This window comes from Neopsephotus bourkii, unplaced genomic scaffold (genome assembly GCF_033783945.1).
Source record: "Neopsephotus bourkii isolate Nb327-2 ecotype Australia unplaced genomic scaffold, CSIRO-AGI_Nbou_v1 NB_1053, whole genome shotgun sequence".
Classification (NCBI taxonomy): domain Eukaryota; kingdom Metazoa; phylum Chordata; class Aves; order Psittaciformes; family Psittacidae; genus Neopsephotus; species Neopsephotus bourkii.
In genome coordinates this window covers 2,524,008-2,539,589 of record NW_026901542.1, presented here as the reverse complement: position 1 = coordinate 2,539,589, position 15,582 = coordinate 2,524,008, and the positions used below count along the sequence as shown (strand labels likewise).

The 15,582-nt window shown below is 39.3% G+C and overlaps 1 protein-coding gene across 4 annotated transcripts; it reads right to left on the bottom strand.

The window, feature by feature from the left end:
• Positions 1 to 1,309: 1,309 nt before the first annotated feature.
• IRAK4 (interleukin 1 receptor associated kinase 4) lies at positions 1,310 to 15,253 on the bottom strand. 4 transcript variants are annotated; one of them, XM_061361208.1, is made up of 11 exons: positions 15,088 to 15,253; positions 13,856 to 14,007; positions 13,353 to 13,544; positions 12,345 to 12,505; positions 11,596 to 11,660; positions 11,173 to 11,287; positions 8,997 to 9,106; positions 5,568 to 5,751; positions 3,785 to 3,847; positions 1,905 to 2,063; positions 1,310 to 1,818 (listed from the first exon to the last, which is right to left on the bottom strand). In XM_061361208.1, the coding sequence occupies exons 1-11, from the start codon at positions 15,246 to 15,248 to the stop codon at positions 1,786 to 1,788; spliced, it is 1,395 nt and encodes a 464-aa protein (XP_061217192.1). In that variant the 5' UTR covers positions 15,249 to 15,253; the 3' UTR covers positions 1,310 to 1,785. The 4 variants fall into 4 exon arrangements, with proteins under 4 accessions (XP_061217192.1, XP_061217193.1, XP_061217190.1 ...); XM_061361209.1 differs by having other exon boundaries at positions 13,353 to 13,547; positions 13,862 to 14,007; XM_061361206.1 differs by having other exon boundaries at positions 1,310 to 2,063.
• Positions 15,254 to 15,582: the final 329 nt, after the last annotated feature.

Genomic DNA, 15,582 nt, shown 5'->3' with positions numbered 1-15,582 from the left:
GTGCTTGCAGCTAAGATTCCTCTAATACTTGGAACATCATGGCTGATGCATAACCAAAATTGTTGTCCTGTACCAGAGGTAAACATTGCTGACTGGGGTTACTCAGCAACCATGCTTCAGGACAATGCTACAGATGACAGTCTAGCTCTAGGGAATGGTAAAAAGCAGATGTGATCTAATAAGAAACCCTCACCTGAGAGCTGGAGATGTTTAAAACTGGAGAATGGCTCCAGCAGATATAGCTTTACAGCAGTTTTCTTCTCCACAAGCCCAAGTTCAGAGCCGTGCAGTTTTACGCCACGCAGTGAGGTTAGTGCAATGTTATCAGAAATGCAAGCGATGTAAAACAACTGGTGTTTGAAAGGCTTAATGTTTTAATAGCAGAAATAATCATTTTCTGTGGTGATGCAGAGGTTTTATTTATGTTAACAGCTTTTTACAGTTTAGGTTCAAATAAAACTAGAAGTTTGAAAAGGCGATACAGAAACAGTTAACAGAGATCTAATGGTATTAATACATGTTAGGACTTGCATGCTTTCTACAAAGATATAGATATATATATAGATATATCTTTGAATGCAGTCAGGTCATTTCTCAGTGTTTCCTTTTTCTTTGATAATCATGGAATTTCAAATTTAGCTGTAAGCTAAGCCTTCATCTAGGCTGTCAAGAAAAAGGTCATGAGGTGCAGAAAAGGGGTTATATGAAAATAACCTCTTTCATTTCCAATAGGAGTATTTGCATACCTACTCAGTGTGGAGTTTCATACCTGCTTCAGTAGCTAGAACCTTCATAGTCACTTTCATTCAATTTTTAGTCTGCTTTGATCTTTAGTGTTTCTATTTTAGAAAGCTTTCCATGTTGCTTTTTAAAAAGTGTATTTTAATAGTTATTAATATACATATACATATTTAAAAGAACACAATTATTTGACTAAGCAAAATGCAGAATTGGTCTTCACAGAATTATTATGCCCCCTTTAACAAAATAAACCTCTATGTTTATAATCCATATCAAATCTTCCCCTGAAGTATAAAATACTCAAAGCAGCTAAGAAATTAAATGGTTTGTCATCATACAGAGTTCCCTGGAAGGAAGCCAGATGTATTTTTGCATTTGCACTGCACAGCAGTTAATTTGCTTGGAAATCCTTGAAACTAGAAAAAAACACAACCCAGGGTACGTCTTGCAGCATTTATCTGACTAAAACTAATCCAGAGAGGACATTCTGAAAAGCAATCACATTCACAAACATTATCAATCAGTCCATTCGCACTAATATAAATTCTCAAGTCAAAATGACAAAGTCTGTTTTAAGTGGGTGCTACTATTCCTTTTTCTCCCAGACAGTGTAAGTACCATTCATATCTATTAAATGGTTTTGTCTTCAATAGAAAGAGGTATAGTACACCTCATCAAGGAAGCAGTTTGTAGAAAAAATATTTACCTATTACTGTCATATGCCTTTGCAGAAGCCATACCTGATACTTGTAAATCAAAACAATCAAATAGATTCTAATACAGAAACACATTTAAAAAGCTGTGGAGAAGATATACCAGCACTGCAATTTGTAAATACAGAAAAGGGCCCAATGGCTAAGGATACGTGAAAGGCTGCTCAGTTAGCAAAAACGTGGTGACAGGCCAACAGCCCACCTTAAACGCACACCAGGAAGCTCTGGATAGCAGAAAAGCTGACAGTGTCCCACTAAATACTAATAAAGTATTTTCTACTGGTGTCTACTCCATGACAAATTTTTTTGTGTGTATCACAAGAAACATTTATCAAATGTTTATCTCTTGTAGCTGCTGTTGAACCTGCAAGAGAACATAGAGAAATACAAGTAACTGATACTGTAAACACACACACTCAAAAGAAGCCATTGCTCTGTGAGACTACATACCATCTTCATGTCTGGCCTTCTGTTTTTTTTCTCGTTCAGGCACCGATCAGCAATTGAATACATTTTATGAACTGAGGGTGCATCCCAGTCACTCATCTTTTCATCAACATAATCTTCAATAGTTGCTTCCTCATCCTCAATTTCGTCTTTGATACCTAACTGCAAGAGAGTTTGTACCAATAAGCAGGCAAGCCTGTAGGCACTCAAACGTTACATATTCCACACTAACACTTTGAAAGCTTGCTTTTGAGTGTCCCTTTTTTCTCTCAACCCCTTTTCTAGACAAAGAATTACGACACTGGTTCAGCAGAATAACTGTTTAACAGCCTCTAAGACTATAAATGAACTACACATTTTTAATATATATTATTTCTAATTGAGTTAGCACAAAATTGTAAAGCACTTTTCTTGAAGCTACATCATACAGCTGTATCTTTCTCCCAGTTGAAGGCTGTTTCCTAGTACTGTCTCTTTTATAAGAGAAGCTCTTTTTAAGATCAACATAAAATATCCATGTTTACTTAATAACCCACAAATATGCACGTTTAAGTGTGAATAACTTTTTTGTCAGCTTTATAAAGCTTCTTTCTGTAAACTAACGCCTTCTGTTACCAGTCTCAGTGGTTGCTTTATCTATTCTAAAGGACCTGTCCAGATTTAAACCAGTTTTTAAATCTGACTTATTTAGTCCAAGCTCTCCAGCTCCAACACACTTGAAATGTGTTATCTTTCATCACAAATGTTGACTGAGGAATACCTCAGACATGTTAGTATGGTAGAGGCAGTTCTGCCTTCCTCTGTGCTTCAGTCTGAAACTGCTAACATACAACTGCCCCCAAATTTTCAAAGCTAAGGATGCCACATCTTGCATTGACCACTCTCTGTGCTCCCAAAAGTACATTACAAAGATAAACTGTACCACTCCAATCTTACATTATGCTCCATTTGAGACCCTATTTCTGAAAAACGTGCTTCAAAACAAAAACCACCCAAAACCTCGAGGTTCAGTTCAAGAGGGACTGGTCTCCAAGGTCTTTACAGAGCTCAACCGAGTAAGTATTATGACACCCCAGAAGATACAGCTTAGAGGACAAAAACTCTGTTAGCAGTACCCAGGTATTCCTAAAGCTGTGAAGAGATCTGCTGTCGCACAATATGCAGCAAAACCAATGCAAATCTCAATGCGATTTCATACTTAGCAAGTAAGTCTTTATGTAATAAATATTCCAGGAAAACTTCTTGGACTAAGTAGCAGAGAATTTAATCTTAAACTAAATGAAAGGCTAAATTAAGAATAGCCTGGTAAGATTTTTAATTAAAGAGAGTTCCAAGACATTACTTTCCTCATTAGTAGACTGAATTACTAACTGAACAGTAGAAAAACAAAGTACAATCCACCCCTCATCCTGCAAAAAAGCCCTTACATTCCAAACTTCCCTAAGGTTAAAAGCACAAGGTATCTGCAAATTATTAGTAAAGTTGAATAAAATCAAAATTGATACAAGAATGCTAAGAAGGGTAGAGAATCGTAAAGAAACAACTGAGATGGATAGTTTAAAAAGCTCTGGTGAATGAGGAGCTATCAGGGTATCTTTGTATAACAGGAGTACATTGATAAAGCGTAATGATATTACAATAAGAAGCGGCACCAAAATGAAGAGAATTATAATATCAGATCAGGAGATGACCTCGGGGACTGAGCAATCTTCTTCCAGCCAAAAGTTTCAGCCTCACCTCTAAGACAAACACTGACACAAGAGCTATTTTCATAACTATGTATTTTGATGGCTAACTTGATTGTCTCACAACCTGCTTACTGTTATTGCACATAAAGAGATCCTGGAGCAGGGGGAGGGGAAGAGAAAGCAAAAAGAACATACCAGTAACTGTGGCTCCCGTTTCTCATGTACTGGAGGAAGACCCGTTATTATTTCTAGTAAGACCTAGCAGAAAAGTAGTCAAGAGGAGAAAATGAAGCACAGAACAATACTGAGCATGTACATCACTTGGAAAAAGGAGCATGACCCCCACTCTTTCAAACAAACGCTCACAGGAACTATGTTTGTCCAAAGAGCTCTCCACACAACCAAATGTTGCTGCTGTTGTTCCTACTTTTATTTTCATTAACTGTTATTAGCAGCCTTGCTTATGAATTTCAATGCAAGTTTTCCTCACCCTACACTGAACCTCTTCAGAGCATAACAGAAGGATTTCCAAAGTATTCAGACACTGTCTGGCCCACCTCCCCATAAAACTAAATGCCATGAAGGAAGAGGTCAGTAGCAATGAAGTCTTGTACCTATTTGTGATGCATTCAGTGTTCTCTCAAATATGAAGCTCATGTATTTTCTGTACTCAGCTTTAAGGCAAATCCCATATGGGTAACATATTTTTGGTGCTGAAATACAGTAAACCACACCTATTTTTGGACCGAGTGGTGTCCCTCAGGGATGGGTGTTGGGTCTGGTCTTGTTCAACATCTTTGTTGGTAACATGGACAGTGGGATTGAGTGCGTCCTCAGCAAGCTTGGTGGTTTGGGCTGATGCCAACCTCATGAAGTTTAACCATGCCAAGTGCAAGGTCCTACACCTGGTTCGGAGCAATCCCAGACACAGCTACAGGTTGGGCAGAGAAGAGATTCAGAGCAGTCCTGCAGAGAAGGACTTGGGGGTGCTGGTATATGAGAAAATGAACATGAGCCAGCTTCAATGTGCACTCACAGCCCAGAAAGCCAACCGTATCCTAGGCTGCATCAAAAGGAGCGTGACCAGCAGGTCAAAGGAGGTGATCCTGCCCCTCTACTCTGCTCTCGTGAGACCTCTCTTGGAGTATTGTGTGCAGTTCTGGTGTCCTCGACTTAAAAAGGACATGGATCTGTTGGAACAAGTCCAGAGGAGGGCCACGAGGATGATCAGGGGACTGGAGCACCTCCCGTATGAAGACAGGCTGAGAAAGTTGGGGCTGCTCAGCCTGGAGAAGAGAAGGCTGCGTGGAGACCTCATAGCAGCCTTCCAGTATCTGAAGGGGGCCTATAGGGATGCTGAGGATGGACTCTTCATTAGGGACTGTAGTGACAGGACAAGGGGTAATGGGTTAAAACTTAAACGGGAAATTTAGATTGGATATAAGGAAGAAGTTCTTTCCTGTTAGGGTGGTGAGGCACTGGAATGGGTTGCCCAGGGAGGTTGTGAATGCTCCATCCCTGGCAGTGTTCAAGGCCAGGCTGGACAGAGCCTTGGGTGGCATGGGTTAGTGTAAGGTGTCCCTACCCATGGCAGGGGGGTTGGACCTACATGATCTTAAGGTCCTTTCCAACCCTAACTATTCTACGATTTTCTTTTCCAGCCATTCTTTTTCTCCAGCCTGTGTTAAAAGTTTGTGCCATACTATGCAAGACCAAACAATGTTCCACATTACCTTAAACTACATTTAGCTACAACCTGGAATGTTATTTCACTCTGGTCTTTCACATGCAAATTCAACATACTCAAATTACTTGAAACCCATCAAAGTTTAGAAATGCTATTTTAAGAGTATGTATATTGGGGCAAAGAAAAGTGATATATCAGAGTAGATTATTTTATTTCAGATATTCTTGATTTTGTATGCTTTCATTATTTACCAAGAAGAAATTCATATACTGCTTCCCACATTCTACTTACTACTCCAAAACTGAAGATATCCGATTTAGGTGTTATCTCTCCTCGCAGAGCTTCAGGGGCCATATAGGCTGCTGTTCCAACAATTCTTTCAGTCATGATTGTTCGTGTGAATGTTACAGATGCTCTTGCAAGTCCAAAGTCAGAGATTTTGGGCATATAAGCATCAGTTAATAAGATATTTGCACTGGGGAAGAGGGAAAGAGAAAAGAAAAAGAATCAGAAAAAAGCGTTTTCCAAACCAGTACTGTAATTAGGTTTTATAATAGACTAATAACTCTTTAGTAACTGTTTCCTGAAATCTAAGATATGTTATCCATAAAACAACAACAACAAAAAAAAAAAAACAAAACCCGAGGATTAGTTTTGTTGGAAATTGCTCCATTTCAAAATTAATTGCTCTAAATAAATCAAGCACAGGCTGCCAAGAACCATCCTTTTTTTTTTTTCTTTTTTTTTTTTGTGCATGCAAAAACAAACACAAAAGGGGATAAAAAAACCCATATGGGAAAAAACCAAACACCCCCTCTACCCACAAACCCTACAAATATAAGAAGTTGCTTATAAGACACCAATTATGTTACACCCCTGTTTTGCATCAGAATACTCTTTCTTTAAGAAGGATAATAGAGAATACTTTGATCAACTGGTACTGGATCACAGTACAATTCTTAACTGTCTAAATCTCAGAACTAACAAAAGCAGGTTTTTATACCTATTATCTAGTACTACGTCAACCATTCCAAATTCATGTGCTAAATGAATACTAATACTCTTAATTCTTTTCTTGGAAGAGAAACAGAAAACTTATTAATGCTGGAATAATACATGTGCTGTGTTTACACTTGATCTCCAGCTTTACTTTCCTTGAAAAAATCCCTGAAAAATGAGGCTCATCCAACAGACTTTAATGCTTTCATAAAATACTCACTGTGTTGAACTACAGCATAAATCTTCTATTGTTTTTTAAACTTCTGGCACTTGGGAACGTTTTAAAAATCACTCGATTTAACACTTCTGTAATCCTAACTTTCTGACTCCCTTAATGGAACCATAAGAAAACCACATAGCCAAACACAGTATATTAACACTCACTAGAAACTTGCATGTCTAACTTCCCCTTCTTGTTCTCCAAACCTTCTCAACAAAATTAACACAGCTGTTAGTTACAACAGATCAGTTGGTGTTAGAACTGCTGTAAATAGTGTTAAATAAAAGGCCACTGCAAAGGGCTGAACATTGGTCAAGGCATCATCCCCCATCTGGTTTTGTATTTAAAGCTCAGCAGTGAAAAGAAGGAAGGGCAGTATGACAACTTCATATATCTGAGCTTCTTATCAACTTGAGTCAAGCCCAAAGAGTGGTCAGTTTTTTGATTCACCGCAAAGAGCACAACAGAAGCAAGTTTTACTGCAACCATCAAGCTTCAAGAGAGAAATTAACTACTTCCTGGGCATATCCAAGCCAAAAAACTATGGATGACTTTGAGAACACCCATTCAATCTTGTCCCCTCTAGCCTACAGAGAAGCTGTTCTAGTGCCAATGTGGTTACAAATTGTCTCCACACATCACAGCAAAATGAAGACTAAATCTTAGATGTCTCTTCCTCTATGTTTCACCTGTGAGCAGCAGCACTCTTCATACACCAACCAAATTTATTAACTATTCAGACTGCAAGGGCAAGAGGTTGCAAAACGAAATCCAAAATAACAAAACAAAATAAAACCCAATCCTGTAATATGATCAACTCACAGCAGTTAGAAGGGTAGAGGAGCACAAGGTAAAATAATGCATCCCTTCCAGTCATTACACTTGTCCAGAGGCTTAAGCAGGAAAGAAAAAAGATACAAGTTGTTAAAAGCAGCAAGCACATTCTATGAGGCAGGCTGAAAAAGAAAAGTGTGTTCCTTACAAGCTGGAAGGTCACAAAACCGAAGAGCCTACATTTAGCAGGTGCCAGAAGTCAGAAAGCTATTGAAACATTCATCTATGACACCCAATCAGCCAGTTGATCCTTCTTAACCCGCAGAGGAGTAATGCATCTGGGGCTTTCCTTCAAAGATTTGGGCTGCTTTGGTACTTAAAAACCCCAAGAATACAACCAACTGTAGCAAGGAAGAAAAAAAAGAAAAATAAAAGGAAAAGCTCTACCAAACTCTACAACAAAATCATCACCTCTTCTAAGCTCCTATCTCTAGGAAAACATCTGGTGTAACAAACAAGTGAACATCATCCTTAAAGAACCCTGAACTTCATAACCTGACTGAAGTAATTTTACTGTCTTTATAATAAATAGCAGTAAATCAAAGGAGACACTCTGAAGAAATGTTCTAGGACAAAGAAAAAGAAGAAGGTGGGTTTCATCTGAAAAACTCCTCATTTAAAGTCATTATGTTCCCTAATAGCAGCTTTTTCATCAGCAGTAGTTGTGAAAGAACAGAACACCTGGGTGTTCTTGCAGCACTCAAATCACTATTTAATAGTAACAGAGTGCAATACAAATTAAAGCTTACATTTTACAAGTTACATTTACAATCCAAATCATAATAGAAAATTCTATGGCAGAAAGCTGCCCAGCAGAAAAGGACCTGGATGTGTTGATCGACAGCCAGCTGAACATGAGCCAGTTTGCGCTCAGGCAGCCAAGAAATACTGTGGTCAGCAGGGCCAGGGCAGTGATCATTCCCCTGTACTCGGCACTGGTGAGGCCACACCTAGAATACTGTGTTCAGTAAAAGACACTGAGGTGCTGGAGCCGGTCCAGAGAAGGGCAACAAAGTTGGTGAAAGGTCTGGAGAATAAGGCTCTGATGAGGAACGGCTGAGGGAACTGGGGTTGTTCTGCCTGGAGGAAAGGAGGCTCAGAGGGGACCTTATCACTCTCTATAACTACCTGAAAAGAGGTTGTAGTGGGGTAGGGGGAGGTGTCAGTCTCTTCTACCAGGGAACAAACAATGGGACAGGAGGAAAGAGCTTCAAGTTGCACCAGGGGAGGTTTAGATTTGGTATTATGAAAAATTTCTTCACTGAAAGGGTTGTCAATCACTGGAACAGGCTGCCCAGGGAAGTGCCTCAGTCATCACCCCTGGAGGTATTCAAAAGACCTGGGAATGTGGTACTTAGTGACATGGTTTAGTGGTGGACTTGGCAGCACTAGGTTAACAGTTGGACTTGATCTTAAAGGCCTTTTCCAACCTGAACAATTCTATGATTCTAATAGCTTCATAATTCTCTTTAGAAATCTGTACTGGTCACGTCCTTGTGGCACAAACAAGATTATGGTGATGGATGTCACTTGCAGAAAAGACTGTGCCCTTGGCTGAAGCAATGCTTGTTGCAGTTTATTCTCTCTAAAATGATTTTAAACACGTGGAAGAAGAAAAACAAAAAAGAAGGGGGAAAACACAGGCAGAGATAATCAGCAGCTTTTACCTTTTAATATCTCTGTGAATATGATTATTTTCATGCAAAAAGTTGATGCCATTTGCTGTACCTTGAACAATTTTACATCTTGTATTCCAAGAAATTGGTGGAGTGTCATCCTTTAACAAGAAGAAAGGCAAGTAGAGAGGTGAAAATGTAATACATATATGCTTATATAAACCAAACCAAACCATAAAAACCCTCCACAATCTAAAATCCACTTCTTGCTATGCTTTGTAGTTTTCAAATAAATTGTTAGAAAGACTAACACCATACATTTCTTCCCTTGGGCAGAAATACATGCATTTGTCACATTCAGTTCTTTCCCCTGCATTTTGCCCGAGACTAATTCACCCATTGCAGTGTTCTTGATAAGAGTCAACTCTAACCCTGCAAGGCCGGCTGCTGTAGAAGAACTCGCTGTATCTATCTTGTTCTGTACAAGAACTCTATGTATCTACCACATCTTCCACGTTGTACCAGCACCAATATCAGAGCCTTTAACCCAAAGTAAATAATGCAAAGCCGTCAAAAGTTTTTACTAACTGTGAGGAGTTAATCTTCCAGTCATTTTAGATTCACCACATCACGAATTTAGTTCAATTCATGTTACCAACTAAACCTTGGGAAGGAAGACACCTACATTTCAAAACCACCTCTTAAATCTTGTCAGTGGCCAAGGGTAGACCATTAGAGTATCTCGCCATTCTACCACCTCCGTTGCTAGCTCCTTAAAGTCCAGATAACAAAAAGATGACATACGCAAGAGTCTGTGCCTCAAACACGTCAAGTCACAAAATGAAGTTACCAGCAAGGATGCACCTTCAGTATGCACATTTCTCACATATTCAATTTATCAGAAGATTCTAATTTATTAATTCTGACTTAGAGTCTTTGTAATATATACAGAAAGTTTGTCTCTTCCTTGTAAAGGGTTCAGTTATTTCTACGTTAGCTTTCAATTACGACCAATCTTTTAATCTCACTTGATGCTAACAGCCAAACTTACGTGAATGAACATTTTATAGACATCCTTGTTAAGCACTGCTCATTCCTATAGACAAGCTTGCAGGGCCTTAAGTAAAACTTTGTCTCTCTTCTGCACTAGTTCAGTTTAAAAAAATAGATCATACACGTCATTTGCAAACAAATCAATCAAACCAACCTGAGACAGCAGTGCTAACAAACAAATCCAGTCTTTTCCACAACCACTGGTACTCATTCTAAAATCACTCCTGTCCTGTTGGGGCAGAACTATTGGCATGGCCCTGCAGAGGAAATGTCTCTGAGTGAAACCTAAAGATTTTTTTTCCACAGAGTGTGTTTTCAGCCTGATTAGTTTCCTAACCTAACTACTAAATATACTTGAGGGTGTACAACAGAAAGATCAGTGCAAAAAAAAAGCAACATGACATGTTTAAGGTCTGGGAGTATGGGGCTTGAAGTAGCATCAGTTTAAAATCTTCACCAGATCACAACTCCAGAAGCTGCATTTGCTTAGTATAAAGTAGATTTTTTAATTCCTTCAATAAACTAAGATGGTCATTCATCTATTAGGTTAAGTCTGGCTTACTATTGGTATCACTCTGTCCTTCATACACAGAGTTGCCTCACCAAAAACAAAGCAACTTATTATTTATGAAAGGCCAAGGCTAGAAGATACATCATTAGATTAAATCAGAAGCAAGCATTGCATTTATACAAAGTGCTAACTAAAAAAAACCCCAAACATAGTTCCCATTTATTTAGGCACTTCAGAAAGAGATACGCAGACTGTGAACATTGTGTTAAAACTGCTGTCACAAGGGCATTGAACAAAAGGGCAATTGCACAATGCAGAAACTCAGGAACTAGCAGACACCATGGAAATGTCAGAACCTGGAACAATATTGCAGCACACTTTGCCCTGCTTCACAGAAGCATAACAAGTCCAAGCTCCTGTGCCACTTCAGGTACTGGTGCATGACATTGTATTGTCAGCCTGCTTTGACTTTGATGTGTCTAAAACATTTGTACAAAATATTATCGGAAGGATACTTGTCATCATATTTGTCTTACAGAGCACAGAAGTAAGTAGTGAGACATCATTTGGCCATTATGGTTCATTCCTGTTTCAAAGCCATTTCGTAGATATCTATTTTTCAGCAAAGTACAACAACTGGAAACTCAAAAACATTTTACTTACCAGACAAGCAAGTCGGTCAAGCAGGGAACCGTTGGGCATGTACTCGTACACCAGACATGGCTGAGCACCATCGCTTGAGAAACCAAGTAATTCTACCAGATTTTCATGCTGACACCTACAGCAAAAAAATTTTATTTGTACATGCTCTGAAAGACTCCCAACATTTGAGAAAAATAGCAGAAGGAACTCTATCCCCAATTACTTGTTCCAGCACTACTGCACATAGCTAGGCTTCTGCAGTGGTGTCATTTAAAATGAAAAAAAACATACAGCCATGCTGTATATGAAACATTCTCACTTAACATGAAAATCATTAAATTATGCTAGAAAGACAAAAATAAGGGATCACATTAGCCAATGTGTTATCTGCCGATTCAGGTTCCAACAAAAGGCTATAATGACATTGTGTAAGACTGTACTCACTTTGCCATCAGTTTTATTTCTTGATCAAATTGCTGTTTCAAGTCCTCAGCACTAACATCAACCATCTACAAAAGGAAGTATTTGATGTTAATACTGCTGGCCATATTAAAACATGCAGTTGTCCATTAAAAACCAGAATTATAAGCCCTTCTTTAGATTAGTTACATGTAATAACTACTTAGCTGTTTTCAGTATTTTTTTACTCAACTCAAACTATCAGAATATGATTTTTAATTCCTTGGAACACACTATTATTGGACAAATGGATTCAATTTCTGCACAGTCACAAACTTAACCATTTCACTGCAGTTACCCACTAACAGCACTTACTGCACAATTAATTATTAACACAAACCACTAGTTAAAAAGATTAAAATTCTGTGGCAATAACTATTTATCTTGTGAATTGCTCATCTGATTCTGAAGGGGAAACCTCCCTAGCACTCCTGTCCTTCTGCCACTTCCTGGGTACACAGGAGGAAGGGAGGGGAAGAGATGGGGTGCTTTGCTCTTCCAGACAGCTTGTCTGAACCACTGAAAGGAGTGCTACAGAAAAGGCAAGACTTCATCTCCGGTGGCTGTGCTGACTCACACCACTCATGGGACTAACAGGATAAGGTTCTCAGCTCAACTGATGTCTAAGTTGGTGATGCTTTTTGAAGTATATCGTTCAATACTTCCCACAGATAAACAAGTCTATGCTATAAAGTACATAGCCATTAAAAGGAAAAATGCCCAGGACAACTCACAGCAACGAGCTTCTTGACAGCCACATTTCTGCCGTTGATGTAGCCTTTGAACACAACGCCAAAGCCACCTTCTCCCAGTTTATTGCCTCCAGCTGATTCTGGTCGTGCATCAAAATTATTTGTAATGCTTTCCAAATCATGAAATGAAAAATTATGGAAGCCTGAAAGACACATTTACCATTTAGCACAGAGCTATGTTTTTCACTTAAGGAACAAATACACTGAATAGATTTTCTGTTTCAGTTCTACTAAACCACAAACTTGCTGCCACATAAATCCTAGCATAATGGAGCCCTACTTCTAGCTTTGTGATGAAGATACCAGAAAAACAAATTAACTTATAAATATGTATGTTATAAATATGTGCAAATAGATATGCATAATTTTCTTCACAATTAGCACTGAAGCAGCCTTCTGCGAATAGTTTTTGTTAATATTCATAATATAGATGATAGTGCAGCAGATCAGAATTAAAAAAAAAAAAGAAAAAAAAGAAGGAGAGCCACACTGTGTCAGATGTAAAAATATATCTAGACCACATCATGCTTTGGGCAGCAACACCAAAGTGGACCTTTAGGAAGGAGTACACCAACCTTACACTTTCCTAGGATGCTTTCTTTAGTCATCTTTTCTTCAACATTCTTAGTCATTTCTGACATATAAAATCCAGCTTTAAAATGCCAGATGCTAAACAGTCCATAAAATCAGTATTTAAAAAGGGCAAGAGGATTATATGTAGCACAAAATAAACTGTGATTTAGCTAACAGTCAAGTTTTCGTCACAGTAGCTGCCCTATCAGCAAGGTGCCTCTCCATACTCGGACATCTTATTACCCAAGCTAAATTCACAGCCACACAGAACAGAAGCAAAAGGAAGATGATGTTTCCTATAACATGCAGGACAATAGGAATATAGTCATTAATACATTGCTAGGATTTATTTTATGTAGGGTTAAGGACAGATCAGCAAAAAAGATTGTACTTAATTCTACCAAACTAAGTGCCTACCTGTGTTACTGGATTGTGGGCTGCTGTTTTCTTGACTGAAAAAAGGAGCTGAATGTTGCTTCTCAGTACTCTGACCTAAAACAGGCTGTATAGAAGCCACTTCTTTTTCCTGTACAGGCAGTTGTTTCTCATGTATAGGCAATGTTTCCTGTGAAGAAAGAGGTATTGTAACTTCTTGTGCCATCCTTACAGCTTCTGAAAATGGAATTTAGAAAACTTGTTAACTACATTAGGAATCGGATAAAACAAGTAACATTAATGCCAGCATTTACTAAGGTTAGGTGATACATAAACATCATGAGTAGGTCATATTCTGCCACCATGTCTAAACTGCAGGATTCTTACTTAAACTCATAACTCTTATTTAAACTGTTATTACAAATAATGGAAAATATATCCACTTTTGGTTATTTTGACTTAATCCTTTCTCATTTTCATGCTACTGGTAAGCTTTTTAGCATCTCAGAAAGCTGAGAACACAGTGCAAACTGTACAAGAGTAACAGTTACCTGGAAGCAAAAGGCTTGCTGGTGCTAGGAACTGATTCCTAATCAGCAGGTCCACAAGATCACCAACTGTACAGTTTGTGGTTCCCCAGTCATAAAGCAATTCACACGTGGGGCTCTTTCCCATTTGGACAAATGCCTCAAATCTCCTAAAAGATAAATTAAGACCAACATTTAAAAAAAAAAAAAAAGTGATCTCAAGAACTATGAAGAAGAGATTAAAGGTAAATGACAACAACGACAAAAAACCCCACAAGCAAAGCCCCCAAAATTCTGAATGTACTGAACTGTACAACTATTTGCAGATCTTCTGAAAATGCATCTAAAAGTAATTAAAAAAATGAAACTCAGTGGAAAAAATAATGCAAAATTTTGGAAAAACAAAGGGAAAAATATGCATACATGGCTTTAACATGTTGCTCAGGACCCATAATATTTTGCCACATGGAACTAACAGAGAAGAGAATGTCAGTGACAGACACAGGGCAAGTCAGAGCCCAATCAAACAGAATTAAATTGTTTTTCCCACCCATTTGACGTTCACACTTCATTCTCAATGGTTTGGGATGTACATTATGCAGAAATTGAAGTCCAGTATTCTGACTGACTTAGTGTCATTACAGAAAGGCAAATGAAGACTTACTGCTAACATCACTAGAAAGACTGTGCCCTGCCAGCTGGGGTTAAACCACCACAGACTGGAAACTCAAGATGATACATAGGGTATCCAAAAACCTCATAACCTTTGAGACATCTTAAGGATTCACCAAGCCCTTCAAGCAGTTCATAAATATTGCCGACATTACTTCTCAATTAAACTTGTTACTTTTAGGCCTTGGGTTACCCACATTTGCTGGACATTCTCTTAGGGAACAGCAAATGAGGAGTTACAGTCCAGTTGTGTCCTGTGCTGCTCTTGTGTGAAGATACAGTGAAGTCAGTGTTTTTCGGTCTGCACAGAAAGCTATACAGCTAATGTTGTATTGCTAAAAATACTTATGCCTGTGACTCTAATGAATTCTAATTTCCTTACTCAGTTTTCTTTGGCTATAGCTTGTCTGAAAACTGAACTACAGGACAATTACAAGTAATTACCTTGAGTTCCCTAAGGCAGTGGTACTGTAATGTGTAAGTACCTACTGGCACACAAACTGCCAGTTACAGTAATAGGATGGACAACGGTGTTTTAACAGTTAATAAGATTATGTTACATGACATCCATATTGGACCTTATGTGCATTTGGTTGTATCTGCTTTCACCAGTCGGGTTGGTTATATCTACTGCTAACTTCTTCCACCCTTCCTGCGGGTCGATGAAGTCTGCCAGCTGCCTCAGGAGCCCGTAGCTGAGGCACCGGACGTAAGTTGACATCGTCACCGGCGTGCTCATCTTCAGCTCCTACGGAACACGAACAGCACCGTTACAGATCAGGTTCACCGGGGCCGCGGAAAAGCCCAGCAGGCCTCAGACCCGACACCGCGGCGACCCACGGCCCTCACCCCGCCTTTCTCCTCATAGCCAGCCGGTTCCGGCCGACCCCCGAGGCCCGCCCCCGGTAGGCGAGCGGCCCCGCCCACAACCGGCGGCGGGAATCGAGGTGCTCCGCCCCGCCTCACCTCACCTCACCCTCGCTTCACCTCAGCCCGCCGATCCCCGTCGTTTCCTGGCGGCGGCGCCTCCTCGTCACGGCAGGAGCTCCCGCTGCCTCGCTTCCCCTTTAAGA

Coding starts and splice junctions, on each gene's coding strand:
- IRAK4 (XM_061361206.1), bottom strand. CDS start 15,248: ATGAGCACGCCGGTGACGATGTCAACTTACGTCCGGTGCCTCAGCTAC. Junction 12,506..13,352: donor CCCACAATCCAGTAACACAG/GTAGGCACTTAG, acceptor TGTGTCTTTCAG/GCTTCCATAATTTTTCATTT. Junction 2,064..3,784: donor AACGGGAGCCACAGTTACTG/GTATGTTCTTTT, acceptor ACTCTCTTGCAG/TTAGGTATCAAAGACGAAAT.